A 19,621-nucleotide genomic window follows, 5' to 3' on the forward strand; every position below is an offset into this window, starting at 1 on the left:
ACGAGCCGCCGCCGCGACCCCAAACCCAAAGATACCCACCCCCAGCCCCTTAATCCGCTCACACCTCGGCAGCGGTTCGCAGCTGAAAGATGGAAATAAAAACAAAAATACCATATATAAAAGGAAAAAACCAAAAACAACAGAGTGGACCGCAGGCCGTTCCATTCATCATTTTTCGTTTAGTGACGCGCGTGCCTCGTGCGCCTCAAATCGAGTGTTATTTTTTTCACAGATTTTCAAATTGAGACGTCATGATCTGCCCGTCGGTGCCATAGGTTCCATCGGTGCCATCGGTTATGCTTAGGTGTACCATCATTTTTCGTTGGGATTCGTGTACAACATTTATTGTTTCATAAGGCACTGCGGCATGCAACTAACGCTAGATAGAACATTGTTGTGTGCTTAGGGGCTACGAGTATAATTTAGCGAGTATAAAACTGCGAATACTACAAAGATCAGTACAATATGAAATACAACAGCAGTACAACCGAGCCTTAAGCATAACTTAGTACTACGCATAAACTAGTACTTGTTTTATAATGTATCTTAAATAAATTCTAAGCTAGAAGTAATTCGAGCAGCTGCTTGTTTTTGGTTTTACGCCTTTGGTGCAATTTTGTTAAAATGTTTAAATGATAGTTTTATATGTACATAAATTCGAGTGTAGTACGATTTATAGGATTTTCTTTGTAAGCCTTAGATCTTTCGAAGATTTTTTAGGATTCACCTTAAAGTGTTAAATGGGACATTGTCGATTGAACCCGTTTTCCATAATCTCTAGTTCACAAATTAAGCGGCCATTGACTGCGGTTCAAAAACCGGGCTTGAATTGCTTGATCTCCTCTAAGGATCCGTGGGATTCCTAGTTCGTTTAATAGTTACACCACTTCTGCAGGTTGTCCGCTTCATCTTCCTCCTCATCGCTCGTCGAGGGCGGTGTGTCCAGATTGGCGATGTCCACATCGAGGTAGTCCTCCTTCGCCTGGAGCAGCTTGTCCATATACTCGACGATTTCCGTAAAGGGTGGCCGATCGTCGGCGTTGAAGTGCCAGCATTGCCGCATCAGGATGTAGATGTTCATGGAGCATTTCGCAGGCTTCTCCATCCGCTGACCGGACATCAGATAGGTGTACAGCTCCTCCGCGGACATGATAGTTGGATATGGCTGTTGCCCATAGGTCATGATCTCCCACAACAGGATGCCATATGACCAGACATCGCTCTTGGAGTCGTAGAATTTCTCCTGCAGTGATTCCGGTGCCATCCATTTGATGGGTAGCCTGCCATTCGTGTTCTTCCTGTAGTAGTCCGTGCTTTGGATATCCCTCGCCAGACCGAAATCGGCTATCTTCAGCACATAATCATCGCTGACGAGCACATTCCTGGCTGCCAAGTCGCGATGGATGCATCGCCGCGAGGCCAGATAGTCCATTCCTCTGGCAATTTGGTGGGCAAACTTGATCAGATCCTTCTCGGTAATCACATGAGCTGGTGGCGATGGAGGCGGCTGCGAACAGTCCCTATCCGAGTCCCTGCCTAAAGGTCGATTTTTGTAGAGGAAGTCCTTGAGATTGCCGTGTGGCGCATACTCGACAATCACGTAGAGTGGCCCATTCTGACTGCAGCAGCCGAGCAGGTTAATAATGTTTATGTGACGGCCAATGATCTTCATCACTTCCATTTCCCGCACCAAGCTGGCAATATCGTCATCCGTGTGGCCTTCCTTCACCATTTTGACGGCCACAATGGCATTGTTGACCTCCGCCATGACCACTCGTCCGAAAGCACCTTCTCCCAAAGTGGCACCCAATACCAAATGGCTTCTGGGCAGCTCCCAGTTCGAGTCCAGTGGGAATTCGTATTCGTTGAAGGGAGCCGGCTCGTTGCCATTTTGAAGGACGGTAGTGCGCTGTTTCTGTATCCTAACCACCGGCATGATCATGGTGTCCATGGAACCGCTGGAGTCTCCGCCACCTTCGGGCTTGAAGATGATCACCTTCTTGGTCCACTGGTGAACGGTTTCTATGCGTTGTTTCAGCACCTTTTCATGCTTCATTTTCCGGATGGCATAGAAGACAAACAGGGTGGTCATAAAGATGAAAATGAGGCCGCCGAAGGCGAAGATGTACACGAAGCTGGTGGAATGCAGTGAACCACTGGCCACACCGGCCTCCAAGACGTGAAGACTTCGCACCACTCGCAGATATGCAGTGCTATTGGATTGGCCCAGGCTGTTGCTTTCGACGCATGTGTACCAGCCCTCCTGCTCCATCCTAACGTTCACAAAGTCCAACTGATCCTTATCCTCGGCAATGATGGATCGATTGTTGGAGCAGTTGCCCATCCCCTGGCAGGGCACAAAGATCCACGCCTTCTTGCTGGTCAAGTCCGACAGATACTTGCAGTGCATGCTGCCTGTGGAGTTGACCACAAGTGTGAGATTCAATGGGCCGGTCATCAGGATCGGCTTGTGATTAACTCGATCGCTTACAATCACCTGGGTGTCGTGACGAATGCAGCCCAATGAGTTGCACACCTTGCACGTGTAGTTGCCACAATCGCCCGGCACCAGGTCCTCCATGGTCAGGGTCCATCGATTCCGCTTCAAGCTGCCATAGCCGCGTGTCCAGTCGACGGTTCCATTGCGGTACCAGGTGATATTGGGTTCCGGATTGCCCAGGGCATGGCAATTGAGTGTGAGCAGTGAGCCCGAGGGCCGCGTCTGCAGGAAGCTCATCTTCTTGGGATTCCGCCAGTAGGGTTTCGAGCTGACATTCACCGGCAAATCGGCCTTGTTGTCATCATCATCCGCGGCAGCATCATCCAAATCCGCCGTCGCAGTGGTTGATTGATTAGCATTGCTCGTGTTGGCTGGTGTCTTGACTTGACTCCTGGCTCCCACATTATCCTTGATCATCTCCTGGCTGTTGGCCATTTGGCGCCGTCCTTCAACGTGCACGGCTGGCTGCCAAATCGAGAGGAACAGGAACAGCACCACCAGCGATCCGCTCGTCATTGTGATTGTTGAGTGACTGGCTCGCCAACTCCGGGAGTTGGCAGCCATTTCTGGGATATTTATTTTTGTAACTCTTGCCGGCAGGGCAGCACCCTCAATGCAACTGGATGTGCAACTGCAACTGGATGTGCAACTGCAACTTCAACGGCAACTCCCTTGTCGGAGTTTTGTCGCATGTGCTGCTTGGTTTTTTATTCACCGGAAATCCACTTTAGAGTGCTTCGCTCTCTCCCTCTTTCGCTTGCGCCGGAAGAAGATCGGTGATCTTCTAGTTTCTAATTTATAATGGAAACAACAACTGCAACAGTGGCCTCTTCAGTGCAACATGTGTGCCTTTGAAGTGATCCCCCACTCCGCTCCACTCCACTCCACCCACGATTGCAATCGGATGCTGTTGATGATGAGGCCGAGATGATCCTCTCGATGATCACCTATCTCTCGTTGGTGTAACGGAAATACTTTCCCCCAAAACAATGCCGCCCGGCTCTTCTACTTATGGGGGGAGATGGCTGCTCGTGTGATGTACTCAGTGGGTTGATGGATTTATGGCAGCCATCTTGTCACCAAAGGAGCTCCACTCGTGGGCGTGGATGACGGTGGGTTCCATAGATCACTCGCTGGCTTCTGGAGGGTGGATTCCTCGGATCGTGTTTGATGTGACTGCTGCAACACCTGAAAGAATGCACGCGGTTAGATTTATGATCACATTGGGTACATTAGTTTAGGTAAATGCTTAAAAAACTTTCAAAGACACAAGAACAAGTGCAAAAATAAGTGGGGAATCGGAAGTGTACTGGATACATCCGCTCGATTTCTTTGACTCAATAAATTTCCTTTCTATTTTGTTTATAGGCTCATTCACTTGGGTTGTGAGTAAACTTTCGGGTCTTTCGCAGAGATTCATTTTGGTCTTGACTCGATTAAAGGCCATTTCCATTTGGCGAACTTAATTAAAATGTCGCGCACATTTCCGGTAACTTGTTCAGCATTTCTCGTATACCCGTTTCTGATTTTTGTCCAGCGCGTGCCATAAATTAAAAATGGTCCAGAGGAATGAGCTCAGAATGTGCGGCACATATAACAACAAATACTCAGGTTTTTCATCTTTTACGCGTTGCATATTTTATCGATCTTCAAAATAGCTTTATGGCCACACAAAAATGTTTCGGCTGGCACTCTTTAATACTGCCATAAAATAACGAACTGTCTTTTCGTTTACCTTTTTGGCGAGGGAAAACTCTTTTCAACTTGATGTCAGATTACTTTACGACGGCATTCTATATATACACTGCGCCCTCAAATGTGGTTCTATTTTTCGCACAACTCACTCACGTTTTTCCGATTTTCTCGAGGGGTTGCGCAGATCTGTCTGCCGACTTTTGCGCTTTTCGAAACTGTGAATTTTCACGGAGCAAAGCGAAAAACTGTTCCAAATTGGTCCGCGTAGTCCGATGTACTGAATATGCCCAATGCCAATTCCGATTCCAATTCTACTGGTGATCGCGACGCTTCTCTACCTCTCTCATTTCTCCCACACTCACTCTCTCTCTTTCTCTCACCATCTCTCTCTCTCTCACACAAATGTCCTACGCAATGCGCCGGCGTCGGAAAAGGCGACTCAATTTAGTGGGCCCTCGAGTCGCTTCCACTTTTGCCGTTAAATTTCCAATGCCCATACCCTGTATTGCTAGGGCGCGTGGGGTATGTGGGGTATATGATCATGAGTGCACCATATTAGGAACCATAGTGCGATACAAAACATCCCTTTTGCACAGATCACTTTTCAATTATTAAATATATCATATAATGCATAGGTTTGTTCTTTCTGTTTAAAGCATAATGGTTATGATGGAATGGTTATGATATATATAATTATAAAGGACCTATATCTATACATAGTTTCTTTAGTATAGAGCTCACCACATAGAGCTCATTTATCAGCATAGCTTAGTTCGTTCAATTATATATTCTTTTGTCTTGCAAATTTTATGTTTTAGAGCAATGTTGTTGAAATGCCAGGTATGCTATAGTCAATAAATGACAGACTCGGTTTTCCAATCGTGTTGCGGTTCTGTTTGGATGGTCGTTGCCTTTAGCGTCCCGCATCTTTTCGCTTTCAACGGCAGCCTTAATTTTCCACATATGCCAGCCCCGTCTCCCTTTGCATCTGAGTATCTCAGTATCTCTCAGTTTGCCGCGAGTATTACTCTCATCTTTAATTAAAACAGACACAGTTTCGCCCGACGTTCTGGTTCTGATCTCTCCAGTCGCATTCAACATTCAGCCCACATCTGGCGGACAAAAAATTTAAAGAAATTAAAAGCAACAAAAATAACGGCCGGAGAGACGCAGACTACTGTGTTCAGTTGTCTCTGTTCTCCCGCCCCCCGGGCCACGCCCACAGTCAGAGTCGGAGACAAGGGCAAATATTGTTTCGGCTTGCATTTGGTGCTCTATTGTTGACTGCAACATGTGGGCACATCATCAGCATCGAACACACACGCGTGCGAGTGCGAGTATAGTACTGTGTATGTCTACCTAAGATCGTGCCACATGTGTTGCACAGACATTGTCGCCGGTTCTCGAGGGGAAGTCGAGACCCGACTCCAGCGAGAGAACGATGGGGTTATCCAAAATGTTGACTTCCAGGAATGCATCCGCCAAATCGGAAACTGCCAAAAATTGTATATATATATAGGTCTCGCATCGCTATCTCCCTCCGACCTTCACCTCCATCGATAAGCAGCGCGCAATTTTAGTATATTTCCTGTGCCGTCCAAAATCGGTGAGTATAAACAAACACGTTCCGGAAAGTATTTGCAAAGTATACAAACATTTCGCGCTGAATTTAAGCTGCCGGTCACTTGGCGCATCCATTTCAATCGCACGGGTTGACCCGCAATTGACGCACTTGGTAGCCCCGCCGCCGCTCAGTGTATCCGCTACCAAGTGGAGACCGGCACGAGTCTGTTATTTCGCACGGTTCGTCGGCAGGTTCCACAAGCCACTAGCCACCAGCCACCCAATCCATCCATCCAGCCATCCATTCATCTAGCATATGCGATTCAGTACGTGACGGCGAGAAGGTTGCCTCCCATGGGGGAAGCGAGATGAAGCAGATGGAGCAAAAGGTCGATTGTGGTAAGCCGACTTTATCAAAAAGCAGAGCTACGTTAAGTCACAATGTTATTATCACAATGTTTACCAGTGGAGAATATTCGATTTGATTTACAATTCAGCAACATAAAGCACGCACCACCAACAGAAAGAACGATTTTTTTTACCAAGTTCTGATATTCTTCAGTAAAAGTTTAAATAAAAAATAACTAAATTGCAGCAATCACTTAAAAAAAGAATTTGTGTTTCTGACCCTTGATATTTGTTGATAACATTTTGAAATCGAAATGCAATATAATACTGCTGCAGCATTAAATAATTTATTATATTAACAAAAAAAAAAAAAAACAGCTCCCATTATCATTATCACTTATTGTTAAAAAACCTAATTTTTCACTTATAACTCAAGTGCTGACACTTGGAATGAATATATCAAGAGTTAATAAACACAGATTAATTGACCCCAGCTCACTAAGCAATTAATACTATATAGAGCTCTTATCTAAAATGTTAATCACGTTTAAATATAACACATAAGCATATACTTTCGTTGCATTCGTTCTTGAAAACCTTAAAAGATCAAAGGACCATCCCGAAGGTCTTCGGTGTTCCCACCTGGGATCGGATCGGAACAATACTGGGAACTGGCCGCACAATTAGCTAAACAAACCTAACCTTAATTATCATTCATAAATAAAATTGCAGACCGGGGAGGAGAAAAGTAAGGAGCGTCGGTTGTCGGCCAGCAAATTGAGTGATTGCCAAAGGCAACAAAACAGAAGCCGAAACACCGAGAAGATGGCATCGTAAAGCTTCCCGACCGACAAAACAGATATCCGATAAATATACACACAGATAGCTATATCTTTAGTTACATATATACTCACAGATATAGAGCAAGTCGGACAAAGAGCAGACAAGTTGAAATGTTTGTTTATGCGGCTAGAAAATATTGCATGTTCCTATGCCGTCTAGAATCTAGAATCTAGACTCTAGATGCTAGATGCTGTTGGTTAATAAACAAAAAATCTCACTCTAAGGGAGCGGTAGAAAATAACAGAATTATGAGTTTGAAATATTTTCCGGGCTCTGGGGCATCAAGCCAACTAAAAGCAAATAAATAAATATAAATTAGAATGGGAACCCTGTGGAAAAGTGCTTTCAGTTTGAGCAAGTACCATAACAGAACCGAACAAAATAAAAAATAAAAACACATTCTATGGGGCTTGGGAGCCCACAACTGGCCATATTCACTGTGCAATGGGGCAGCCAGAGAATAGATAATTGAACGATTGACTACACACACAGCGGGATAAACGACACAAATTGCTTTGGTTCACCAACATGGAACCACTGCACATTTTACACTTTTTGGCCTTTGGGTGAAAAGTCAAATTGCTGTGCGCGGTCAATCAAAAAGTAGACCAAACAAATAATTTGCGCAATTACGCAAAAAAGCTAAATAATTATATAACTAAAATAAGCGATGCAAGGCGTGTATTTTGAAAGACTTACCTCACAAAGTGCGTTGCTCCACGAAAGCAGAAAACAAAAAGCTTCTTGCCAAATAGCCCAGTATCCAAAGTGTCTCTGCGTTGGAATTTCTCCTTGCCTTCGTCTAAATTGTAAGTGTTTCACTAAGAACACAATTGGAAAAGTTCACAGAATTCGAGAATGTTTCCACTTAAAATTCCTGAAATGTTTTAGTACGCATTTATATGGCACTTAGGCACTAAAACAGAAGCAGAAACTGTTGCACACTTGGCTCTGGTTTGTTTCTTTCCATCCACAACATGTGTGTTTTCACCGAGAGTCATTTCTAATTATTATTAGTATAATTATATGGCGATAATCTCCGATCGATCGATCGATCGTTCGCTCTACTTTTTTCGCCGATTTTCTTCCGATTTTCCAACGATTTTCCTCCGATTTCGCCTACTGTAACGGCACGCAGTCCGATCGCAACTGAGTCCAAAAGCAAGCGAACCGAACAGAATCGAGCCAGCTCTGCGAAATAAATCTCTTCAATTAAATGAGGGAACAAATGAAACGAATTCACATTCCCCCATCAACATCCACATGCTGGAGAACACATCTCTGCAATGTATTTTCGCGGCAGGCGCGTAAACAAATACAGAAAACACACAAAATTGAACGGAACGCCAGCCACACATTGTATAATCCCCAGCGAAAGAGAGGAAGGGTCGAAAAAAGCGGTATATGGTACTATAGTATATGGTATAGGGGCTATACCCTATATAGGGGATACACACATGTGTGTATCTGAGTGGCGGCCTTCCCTTGGAAAGTGAAATGTAATTGAGTGCACAGACCGCACTCGTTCTAAATTCGTTCAATTGAGTCGAATGGAATATCTCAAAGATATTCAGCGACACAATGTGTTGCATAGTTTCGAGCGCACTGGGGAAATTCATGAATTTCATTATGAGGGTGCCAAGAACTTCCTTATGGTAAGGTCTATATAATAGTATTAATCATTTTGCAATAACACTTTCAATCCGATATAGCGTTCTCTCTTGTTTAATAATACATTTTTATAATAAAGAATAGCTAACTAACATATTCACTACGATTTCTGCTGAATAATTCATTTTTGGATTCGGTTAAAATGTTTTACAAATATTTATTATTGTCTATAATAAAGACAACAACCACTGACAAATTCTTTGCCAGATTTTTGTCAGAACCCAATGCATTTCTTCGAGATTCGTTAGAGGTGGAAAATGCGGAATGGGATACATTAGCCGACACAATAGCCCGCTAAGTAAGTTAGCAGTTATTAATTATGAGCTACTTATAGCCAATATAAAAGCCCTAAGCCACATCAGAACCAGTAGCCAAGTAGCGTTGGAAGAAAGCCCCTCTAATGAATGACACTCGATGAGAAAAGGCCATCAAAGCACACACGCTGTGCGCCAAAGACAATGGCATCGTTTAGCGTTTAGCGTTTGTCTCTATGGAGACCCAGAAACAACGAAAGGGGTTAGCCAAACAATGGGCTGCGAAGGGGATTTTGGCCGAAAATCGAAAACAATTAACGATTATTGACCATCAATTGTGGCCGAAGGGGCCCGCTCTGTGCCAAATGGCGTTACGCCTGACTGATTAATTGATGCTCCCCGGAATGGGAGGATCCCCATGAGTGGTTAGCATAGCTTCAACAGTTAACAACCTCGTAAAGTCGCAGAGACCCGGGGAAAGCTCGGGTTAAAGACAGCCAACGACCAGTGTGTATGGTCATAATACTTAAATTTTATGCACTCCTGGGCAATCCTCCTGGCTCCACCTGGCTCCTCCTGGCTCCTCTTGGCTTCCAAAAGTGCTCCTCCTCGGGGCTGCCGATCGCAGCTTTAGCTTCCGTATGGCTTTTCAATTTGGCCAGAACGGAACGCAAGTTGTTAGCGTTTCGAACATAGAAATAAATATGGGGAAATTGGCTCAAAGTCTGGTCGGTCGAGCCTTTGGCCATTTGGCTCTGGGAATCCGGGAATGGGAAATGAAAAATCGGGAACGGGAACAGGCTTTTGGAGACACGATCTTCGAGTTGGGCGACACGATCCGCAACCAACTCGCTGCTCGCAGAGATCTCGTGCAGAGCAGCCAAACAGCATAAAGTTAATTGCTAATATGATTAATTGCACATTAACATGAATTTTTATAGCCAATTATATGCGAAATATGCCAATGAGAAACGCTTTCGACCGGCAGATTAAACACCCAAAAAATAAGGAAACCAAATCCTGTGGATATCTGCTGCTTATTCAGGTGCAATAGGTAAATAGATGGGCTATTTCAGCTGTCAATGAATATAAGGAAGAGCTGTATATTCAAAAGTGCTAGGTAACTTGGGAAATCAATTAAGTTATAGGGTATGCTGGGAAAGTAGCTCAAGCAGGACATAAATTGTATTCTTTGAAATTCAAATTGAAATGAATGAAACATGGTTCAATGAGCAATTTGAGCACATATGCACTGAAGTAGTTGAGCCTGCTCTTGGCACACAAAACATTGATTCACCTCTGCTTAGAACCAAAACCCGCTAACAAAACCAGACCAATTCCATGGCTGAGCCGATGTCGATGATAATTTATGCATAAACTATGCGTGGCAATTTGGCATCTTCGCAATCCAAACCGAGTGGGCTGCTGGCAGGCGGAATTATGCGGGTGTGTTTGCATTTGCCACAAGAGCAGACAAATGGCAAAATAGCAAAATAGCAAAAATAAATAAATGCAAATGCAATAAGCCCCGAGACAAGCGGAAAACAAAAATCAAAGTGCAAGAAAAAAATCCAAATCAAATTTCCAATCACTCAAAAACTATTGGAGATTCGAATTTGAATGTGAATTATTGGCTCCACCTTGCCCGCGCCGCGCCATTTCCGGTCTTAAATCTTTGAGCGCGTGAGCTAATCATAACTTACAATGTGGTCCGGCAATTTGACAGGCGGGTTGCCCGGGCGGTTGGCCTTCTTCGCTGGCTCTTTAGCTTTTGGCTTGCTCGGGCCCAGTTGGCCTGCCACAGAGATAGCAGTTCGGGTATCCAAACGGAGGATCATGGATCATGGATCGCAGCGCTTTGGGGCTCGGCAAGCTGTGCGAGCTGTCAATGAACTTGTATGCTCTTGATTGATTTATATTGTGCTGGCTGGATGATGTATCTCTGGATCTGTAGTAAATCAGCTTAAGCAGCCCGGCGATCGTTGATATCTTGCTCTTAACACGACGCTCGAACGGCTGGAAAACAAGCGCACAGAAATCTCGAGTCGAGTCGAGTCGGCGAATCTAATGAAAGGTGTATTAATTATATTAGATATTCCCAGCAACACGATCTTCCCTGTTCTTGGCTACTGTTCGCGTTCTCGGCCTGAAAGTGGTTTTGTCTGTACGTTTTCTGTTCCACCAAGGGCCTTAGCCTGCGTCGCGGTCTAGGCCATAATTTAAAGCTGGCTCTTTAGACAGGAGGGGGGCCAGAGCAGGAAAATGGGCTGGGGCGGCTAAAACTGGCGCTTAAAAGTGCGTTTAAACAGACCTTTCGGCCGGATTGGGCTTGGCGCGCGGGCGTGGCCTTTATATTCCCTGGTTTTTAGCCCCGGTCCCCATAATCCCTAATAATAATCATGTGCTGTAATTGACGATTTATGCTAAGCCCGATATAATTTACGCCGTTGGAAACACTGGAGCCTCACCTCAATCCGCTGAGCAGGAGGCGGAGAAGGAGTATCGCATAAATCATAACTGCACCTGGGTTGGCAAAAGGGGCAGCTGGAACCTGGAACCGGGAACCTGAAGCCTGGAATCTGGCGACCAGGAACACCCGATCCCTGGATCCCTGCGACTTGTGATCCAAGTGCCCACTGCTACCGACCATGCTCCGATGGCTCAACAAATATTTCCCACACACGCCGGCGTCGTTACACGGACCAAGAGCATGGCACTACACAGGCCATACACGTATGTCGGGCAGGTTACACACAATGCAAATGCGTTCGCATAAGTCAGTTAAGGTAATGGCCGAAATAACACGAATCGAAGAGCCAATGCTCTTCATGAGCAGCTTTGATTCATATGCTTTTTCCAAGGGCATTTCTTTGGATTTAAATATAGTAGTTATAGCAAATTAAACTTACAAAATATCACAAATTTGAGACCTTATAATTATAGGCAAATATTTGAAATTTTGTTTAATAAACACAAATATTACTTATCATAATATTAGTAGTGTTAAGAAACCCGTGTGAATTCTGAAAAATGATTATTACGTATAATGAACTTTTATTTCCATGCCTTATAAAAGCATAAATTACATTTCTGCAATAAAGAAGGATGCACTTAACATGAAAACTCTTATACCCTTCTCCGTTGAATAGTGTGCTCAAAAGTGTTGGTAAATTTATTGTTGTCGGTCGAACCGCCGATTTGCGATCCATTCCGCAAAAGGCTACCGTATTTGATCTTGGCCTCCTGCCCCCCAAGACTGGAACCCCTAAACCCCCGCAATTACCCGGCACTGTCAATAAAAAAGAGGAGAATGGGGGAAATCTTCTGGAGCTGCGTGCCAGTGCCAGCTTGTCTGCCATTTGGGCAGGCCTTCCAAAAACGTCGCTGACATAACTGTACCAACCACCGAGTGGTGTTGCGTGGTGTGTGGTTGGTGGTTGGTGGCTGGTGGTTTCGGTGGTTTTGGCCGGCGGTTTTCGAGAACCACTGCTCCGGCAGCCCCAGATTTCGGCGAACGTCGCTGTTTTTGGCATCAAACACATGTCGAGGCACATGAAAGGATCGCGGACCTGGAATCTGAAGCTGAATCTGAATCTGAATCGGTATCTGAATCTAGGGGAGTAGATATATGGTCGGATCGGGTCTAAGGCTTTGCATGTTTGGCGTTTCAATGCGCATTAATTTTGCATAGCCGGTCGTTGTTGTCGACACGAATGGCTATGAAAGGTTAATAAATCAAATGCATATGCATGGGACAGCCGGCTGCACCTGAGATCCTGGCATGCGAGTCTATACTTCTTTTTCTTTTTTTTTGATTTTGTTTTTTTTTTTATTTTTTCCTGGCCGCTTTATGCGTTTATAATTTCCTCAATGCCCGTTTATGGCCAATCCAGGGGCAATCAAAATCAGCGCCTTTTGTGACCGAGCCGCATTAACACCAAATTACGTTTCGATTTAATGGCGAAAAGGAAATTGGGTCATCTTTGCATCTACATAGGCCGCAGCAATTTAGTTTACGATTCCTCTGGGCCGCCTTGAATGAGTTATAAACCACGTTACCTGCCACTTGGGTGCACTTAATCTGCGTTTTACGACCCAGTTGGACAGCGACTGCCGGCTTTGTTACACCGATCACGTACTGGGATTAATCACTAAATTAATTGAAACAATTTCCCAGCACGGCCGACAACACAGCGCCACAAATTAATCAGGCGCTGCTGATCGACTTGATCATGATCAGTGATCACCGATCACCGATCTCCGATCACCGATGATCACCCAGTTTCGCTCGGTGTTGATCGCCATGTTCGTGGCTCGTACGTGTCTGGCATTTGAAGAAGGCCAACTGAGCCAAATGAGTTGTCCAACGATCTAACACATGTCGCTCAGCTCATCAGCCGGCGATCAATGGGGGGCGATCAATAAGATTCGCCGATCGTGGCGGCCCCCAATTATACCCCAAAAGTACGGTGAGTTGAAAATGGTTTCCCATCTGTGTTTCTATGGCCAATTGCCAGCTACTAAAGTGATCATTAATGATCGTTTTGCGCTGCAGCCGTAGAAAAACCCCACTGGCTGACTGCTAATAACTTTTAATTAAATTAAAACTCCGCCTATTTGCGTTCAGCGCTCTCGTGGTCGTGATCATTTCGGTATCATCATCATCATCATTGGCGTTAGCGGCGGCCAAACAGCAAATGCCTTTTCACACCACCGATCAGCGATCAGCGATCAGCGGCGGCCCTCAAAAAAAAAAAAGGCAGCGGTGCAACAGGTGCAGGCACGATCTGCGGATGCCTTTTGCCTTATATACGGATCCCAGTTCCCCAGTGGGGCTTGTTGTGGCATTAACCGTTGGAGTCTACAGCTCCACCCACTGCGCGGCCCTACACTGCGAAAAAAGGCTATTTAAAACAAAAGAGCCGGTAATTCAAGTGCAGAAGAGTACTTAATTATAATACTTCAAGCTATCATTAAATACAATATATATAAAAGCCATCTAAACAGATTCCCCTCAAATGCTTCTTAAGATTTGTGGTAAAAATAAAATACATGCATTTGAGGACCTATTTATTGCAGTGATCAATTGCAGTGAACCAATCCAGCGGAATCCCAGACGTGGAATGGCAATCACTTAAATCGTTGCGATTATGATCAGCAACAGCATCGTTCGGCGTTATGTTTTCCTTGAGCTCTACCACTTTGGGTAGTTTGGTTGTTTGGGTTGTTTGGGCTTGTTGTAGCTGCGGTTTCCTACTGTTGCGCTGTTATTACTGCTGCACTTGTTGTTGCTGCCGCCAAACATAATTGATCAATTAAAAATTAATACCAACTTTGTCTAGCTCTGGGCCGATCGAAATAAACTTCCTCGTCGAGCACGCCAGTTTGTCGTACGAAATTAAAATAAAGATCTGCCAAGATAACAGGGAATGCGATCAATATCCATTGGTAGTCTCAATATTGTCATCAAGTCATAATAAATCATAATAAAGGCGAACGAACTTATTTTATTTGGCTATCGACAATTCAGCCACTTATTTCCATATCAAAACTATTTGAATATTTATTTAGAGATCAAACGAACTCTTTGCCAAAATATTGCTTGAATTCAAATATACATATGCAACCTCACTACATTTCGCATTAATTTTCTGAACAAAAAGCTAAGCTGATTCCCGAATATCTCGAACCTAAAGCAGTACTAAACGGTCTATATTAAAGCCCTGGAAATTTCCCCTCTTTGGGTGGCCTATTGGGACCCCACACGACTTAGGAGCGACTAAAGTATTGTCATAACACCGAGATGGTCGGCTACTTAAATCAAATGAGTTAGTGCCACCAAAATGTCTGTGACGCACAATGTGTAAACAATGGAGCGCCGAGCTTTCGGCTCTTTGATTTATATAGGAAATCGGGCGAGAGAACCGAACTCCAGCCGACATCGATGGCTATATAGACCCTAATCCTCCCGTCGTCATGCACCGACTTTGTTGTGCTAATCAGCGTTCAAGTTTATGTGACATTTTAAAGCAGGGCCACACACACGGCCTGGGGATCTGATCCACCAATCCAGCAATCCACCGAACGGCGATCATTGATCCACCGGTGCCTGGTGCTTGGTGGTTGGTGGTTTCCATGGTTCCATGGACTGGCTGGTGGTGCGGCGCTGTCGAGGTGTCGCTGCCAACGGTCGTTACAACTTGGATGCCATTCGACCACTTTCCTTGTCGCGCGTTGATAATTCAATTTCTTCTAACGTTTCCCCCACTGGCTATCTCGACTTCATTTTCCTATGGACCACCAGCGATCTCGATCTCGATATCTTCTTTTTGTCTGGGGGACAGCAGCCGATCATAACAATCGTCACTGGATGCTGCGGGTTGCGTGTGGCCTTTGTCCAATTTATGATTCAATTTTATTGTTAATTGAAATTCAACTAGTTTAGTGTCTCTGGAGATATCTGGGTGCGGTCACAGCCTCTTTTTTTGTTTTTTGTTTTTGCTGTTGACCCCTTGGCTTGTTTTGGTTTTGTTTTGATCGCTGTTAAACTGTCATCCCAATTGATTTGCTGTCCCTCGATCACGGCTCTGTGCTTCAATCATGGCTTGTTGATCCTGATTTATGATCATCACCATCATTGCTGCTTTATTACCACTGCAGTGGGCGTTCCACACAGTAGTCTGTTCATAAATCCGATAATGTGCCTATGACTTCTTTTGCAGCGCTCGACTTTCACTGCTGCGGCTTCAATTGAAAAGTAGCTCCCCCTAGTCGCCGGTAATCAGCAAGTTAATGCCCAGTAGACAGTAGAGCAGACGCCATTATAAGGGTCCAACTACTGACCGACCTCGTAGAGACAGTCCAGGTCGCAGTCCGAGTCCATCGAGGAGGAGTTCGGATAGGAGCGCATGCAACGATTTCCTGATTAACACTTTGAGCATAATTCTACCGCCGGCGACAGAGTGCACATAACAAACAGCCAGCCCGGCTGAATGGATGTGGCTGCCAGCATCTCATGCAATGCACTTCGGGAATGGGAGTAAGTTGGATGGAGTAGTCGAGGATGGCGACCGCAAAGGTACCTGGTACATTACTCTTCAGAAACTAAAGCAAATACATATTTTCCCTGTAGAAAAAGCCTTTTTAAAAGTACTCATAGCAATTATATTCATTTTTTGCAATGGTGGTCATAAAAGAAGGTATTAAAGCAACTGACCCTATGCTTCTCCTAAAACTAGACTTATTCTAGAAAACTAGGCTGCTTGCCCAGCCGTGTACACCCTCGTGCTGTTAGAATACCCACTGATTTAGCCCGTTCTCGTTTCAGTTTCAGCTGGAGTTCCCGATCCCCGATCTCGAGCCCAGTCCGCGTCCATGGCGCGTGCGCAAAGCCGCCGGCAGCCGCAGAGACAAATTCTAATGGTGGATAACAGCGGAGGAATTATTGGTGGAGCCGGGAACTGGGCAGCAATGGACACGGGAAGTCGGGACTGGGGGTCTCCGGCCTCGTGCTGATTGTCTGTAAGTAGCTGAGGGCAAAACTTCTTCAAAAACCAAAGGCTGCACATTAAACAAAGTGAATTGCAGTCGCTGGCGCTGCCGTTGCGTTGCCTTCACGTTTTGTATTACTACTTGAAACTAGTTGCTGGCCGCTTGCTTGGATGTTCCGCATTCCTTGGCTAATTTAATGGCGTGAAAATACATGTTCTACGCTAGGGTTAGTCACTGATTAGGCTTGATGATCCGCGATCGTATTTCGCAGACGGACCCATTGACAAACGGCGCCGGCGCCGCTGCTAGTTGCTTTAAATGAAAGTGAATTGCTGACTACTTGCCATTACTCACTGAAGTCTTTATGGAAAGGTTAATGGCACTGGAAGAAAACGTCTCAATTGCAGGACAACTAATACTGACGAAATTATCATTATTATACAATAATAATAAGTTTCAAGCAACAAAAAACCAAATCAATTTTTTATTTAAAAATAAATTCTTATATTCGCTCTACATCATAAAGGTGTTTATCTAAGCTTTAAGGACAGCAATTAATTTTATTTGCTATAAATTTAAAAAAATGTTTAGTTATAAGATCTTTATAAACTTGGATCAAAGCTGTTTCTTAGTGAAGACAACTCTATTCTGAATCTCCAACCAGAAACCCATTCAAACTTCGATTCGAATTGGATTCGAATTCAAGTGGCGATCAGCCAATGTCTCGATCGCTGCTCTTCACCACGACAGCTTGAAAACTCCCCACAGCTCACGGATCGCGCTCTCTCTCCGGCACTTTCCCCTACTTTTGCGACCTTTTTTCGGATTTCGAAATGCAGCTCATAGATGTTTCCCCTTCGAAACCGGTGATGTGAGATACTCGTACTAAACATTCCACTCCAGGTTTTGGGAGGTTTTGGGCCCTCCAGTCGCCAGTCAGTCAACCGTGAGCGGTGACTTTTGACTGGCAGTGGATGGATGTTTTGAGTGACCAAGCACCAGCAGTAGCCATAAAAGTCAGAAAGCTCCAAACGGCCGCTTTTGTCTAAGCCATAAACTGGGAAAAGACGGCCAGAAGGCTAGGAAACAATTTATTTACGAGGCGGGCCTCTTTCGCTCCCAGCAGGCGGAACAGACAACTATTGATTTTTGGGCCCCAAACGCGGACAACAATTAAACGGAGCTCCCAGCTGTAAAGCACTGTTAATGGCTCACTCTAGCCGGAGCTTTTTGTTTCTTAGCTGCTTTTAGCCGGACTCCAGTGCTCCATGGAGCTCCAAGGTAGCATGCAAATGATGTCATTTGTTGGCGGAAGGCTCGGCTCTCTACCCCCAAAAGATCCCAGTTTGGGATGACAGCTGCCGGAGATTGGACGGCATTTGGCAGCTCGGCGAGACATTTATGGTCGGTCGACCAGTCAAAAGTTGGACGCTGCTGTTATAAAGTTGTAAAATTGCTTCCATCAATCGTTTATGATGGCGTTTTCATTTTCGACTTGGTTCTGGGCTCTTGGGGCTTTGGGGGTAGCTCTCCGCTTCTTTTTCTAGTCCGTGGAGTCAGGTTAAGCTGTCCAGCTTAACCTTTAGCTGCTCTCTGCGCGTGCCAAAAGGCAACAAACGAGCTTTTTACGAGATGCAGACCTCCTGCCTCCAACTCTCCTCGTGGGCCACACCAACAAACCCAGCATGGATCCCCCGGACCATGTTGAACTCGGTTCACAGATTTATAACAAAGATATCGGCCGCAAAGCCGACACGCTGCGTCGTCTCCTCCGAGCCTCCAGATACTGAAAGAAATGCAATCTTCAAAGTACTGAGATACATCCTCAAAGCGTGGATTACTTTTACATTCCACCAGTATAATTTAATGTATCATATATTGCCATTGCCAATAGAAAGTTCGATCTTTTAAATTGAAAAGCATCTTTTAAAAAAGATCTTAAGCAAGTAAGTTGTTTCTTTAATTTGATTTTGGATTTGTTGGATTTTGTTGGATTTGTTTAGCGCTATGAAATTTTTTTAAAACTGATTTGTGCTGTCCTTTACAATCAATGTTTTTAATTAACATAAAGATATATATTTATGATACGTGTACAATTTTAATAATACAATACATTTTACGAATAGGCCAATCAAAGAAAGCTAATATTAAAATATTTTTCTCAGTGTAGAGACTCCGTATAGCCTTACCTCATGCTATGAGCTATTAGAGTTCAGCGAAACCAAGTCAGGGCCTGAAGAACCCAAGCCCAAACCCAAACCCGAACCCGCTACAGTCCAGGCAATCCATTAGCCACTGCGTTGTTTTCTTCGCTGCTTTTCCATGGGGTTTTCTGGATGCGTTTTTCTGCTCTGTGATATTTTTTTATTTTTGCATCGTCGGCATCTAACAAATCGTTCTGTAATTTGATAGCTCAGATGTTTATGACTGTGGCCAGGCAGTTTTTAATGTGGCGGCTTGCGGTCCTAGAGAGCAGCTCTCGATGATCGGGACTTGGTACTATGTACGAGTATGTTGCCTAAAAGAAAACGAAACGTCGGCTAAGACAACAACTCTTTTACGCCCCGGAAAAACTGGACCTCAATCGAGTCGCTGGTACATTTGGATGGTTTGAGTTTGGGTTTGGGCCATGGTAATGGGGCTGCCGGTGCGTTGATCGCCTGCCAAATCGCACAAAATATGCTAAAAGGTTTCGCTAGATCAATTTAAAGATTTTTTGTTTAGATAAGCCTTCGTTTATTGGCTAACCAAATGGTTTAGAGCCGGTGCTTTTGCGCGGACGCACAGACCCCGCAAACATGTTACTTAATCTCAAATGGCGCTGGCCGCCTCGATACGGATACCCTCCCGAAAATCAAGAGGGGCAGCAGCCGGATTGGGGGCCAACATATGTTTCTGCCTCGTATCAGATCCGAGCCAACGGCAATGACAAAGCAAAGCCGAGCCGAGATGGAGCCCCAGATGGAGCCGCAGATTTGGCTGGTGGAGTTGGAGTGCAGTGGAGTGGCCAACTCCAAGACTCAGGTGCAGCAGGAGGCACAGACTTCCGGAGGCCACTTTCAAATCACTGAGAAAAGTGATTTGGAATTTTGTAGGTACTCACTCGTTTCTGGAGTTTTAATATGTTGTAAGGATGTAAAACGTTGTAGTAAACCCCATGCAAAACCTATGGCTTCTTAATAGATAGCTTAACTATATTAACTTAGCGGTTTCGGTTAGAATAATGCATAGAATAGCTCATAAAAGAGCATTGAGA

The 19,621-nt window shown here is 44.7% G+C and overlaps 1 protein-coding gene and 1 long non-coding RNA gene across 4 annotated transcripts; one reads left to right on the forward strand and one right to left on the reverse strand.

Annotated features, from left to right (window-relative positions):
* Positions 1 to 328: 328 nt before the first annotated feature.
* On the reverse strand, positions 329 to 8,288 carry LOC6552001 (fibroblast growth factor receptor homolog 1). 3 transcript variants are annotated; one of them, XM_001979664.3, is made up of 2 exons: positions 7,649 to 8,288; positions 329 to 3,688 (listed from the first exon to the last, which is right to left on the reverse strand). In XM_001979664.3, the coding sequence occupies exon 2, from the start codon at positions 3,062 to 3,064 to the stop codon at positions 872 to 874; it is 2,193 nt and encodes a 730-aa protein (XP_001979700.1). In that variant the 5' UTR covers positions 3,065 to 3,688; positions 7,649 to 8,288; the 3' UTR covers positions 329 to 871. The 3 variants fall into 3 exon arrangements, with proteins under 3 accessions (XP_001979700.1, XP_026839533.1, XP_026839532.1); XM_026983732.1 differs by lacking the exon at positions 7,649 to 8,288 and adding an exon at positions 4,349 to 4,527; XM_026983731.1 differs by lacking the exon at positions 7,649 to 8,288 and adding an exon at positions 4,236 to 4,527.
* LOC113564844 lies at positions 5,221 to 6,344 on the forward strand. Its single transcript, XR_003408341.1, has 3 exons — positions 5,221 to 5,801; positions 5,870 to 6,157; positions 6,225 to 6,344. It is a non-coding gene; the product is annotated as an uncharacterized LOC113564844 (long non-coding RNA).
* Positions 8,289 to 19,621: the final 11,333 nt, after the last annotated feature.

This window comes from Drosophila erecta, unplaced genomic scaffold, assembly GCF_003286155.1.
Source record: "Drosophila erecta strain 14021-0224.00,06,07 unplaced genomic scaffold, DereRS2 tig00000000-arrow-pilon, whole genome shotgun sequence".
Lineage (NCBI taxonomy): Eukaryota > Metazoa > Arthropoda > Insecta > Diptera > Drosophilidae > Drosophila > Drosophila erecta.

Excerpts from the sequence above, each read along its gene's own strand:
- LOC6552001 (XM_001979664.3), bottom strand. The coding sequence starts at position 3,064 with ATGGCTGCCAACTCCCGGAGTTGGCGAGCCAGTCACTCAACAATCACA.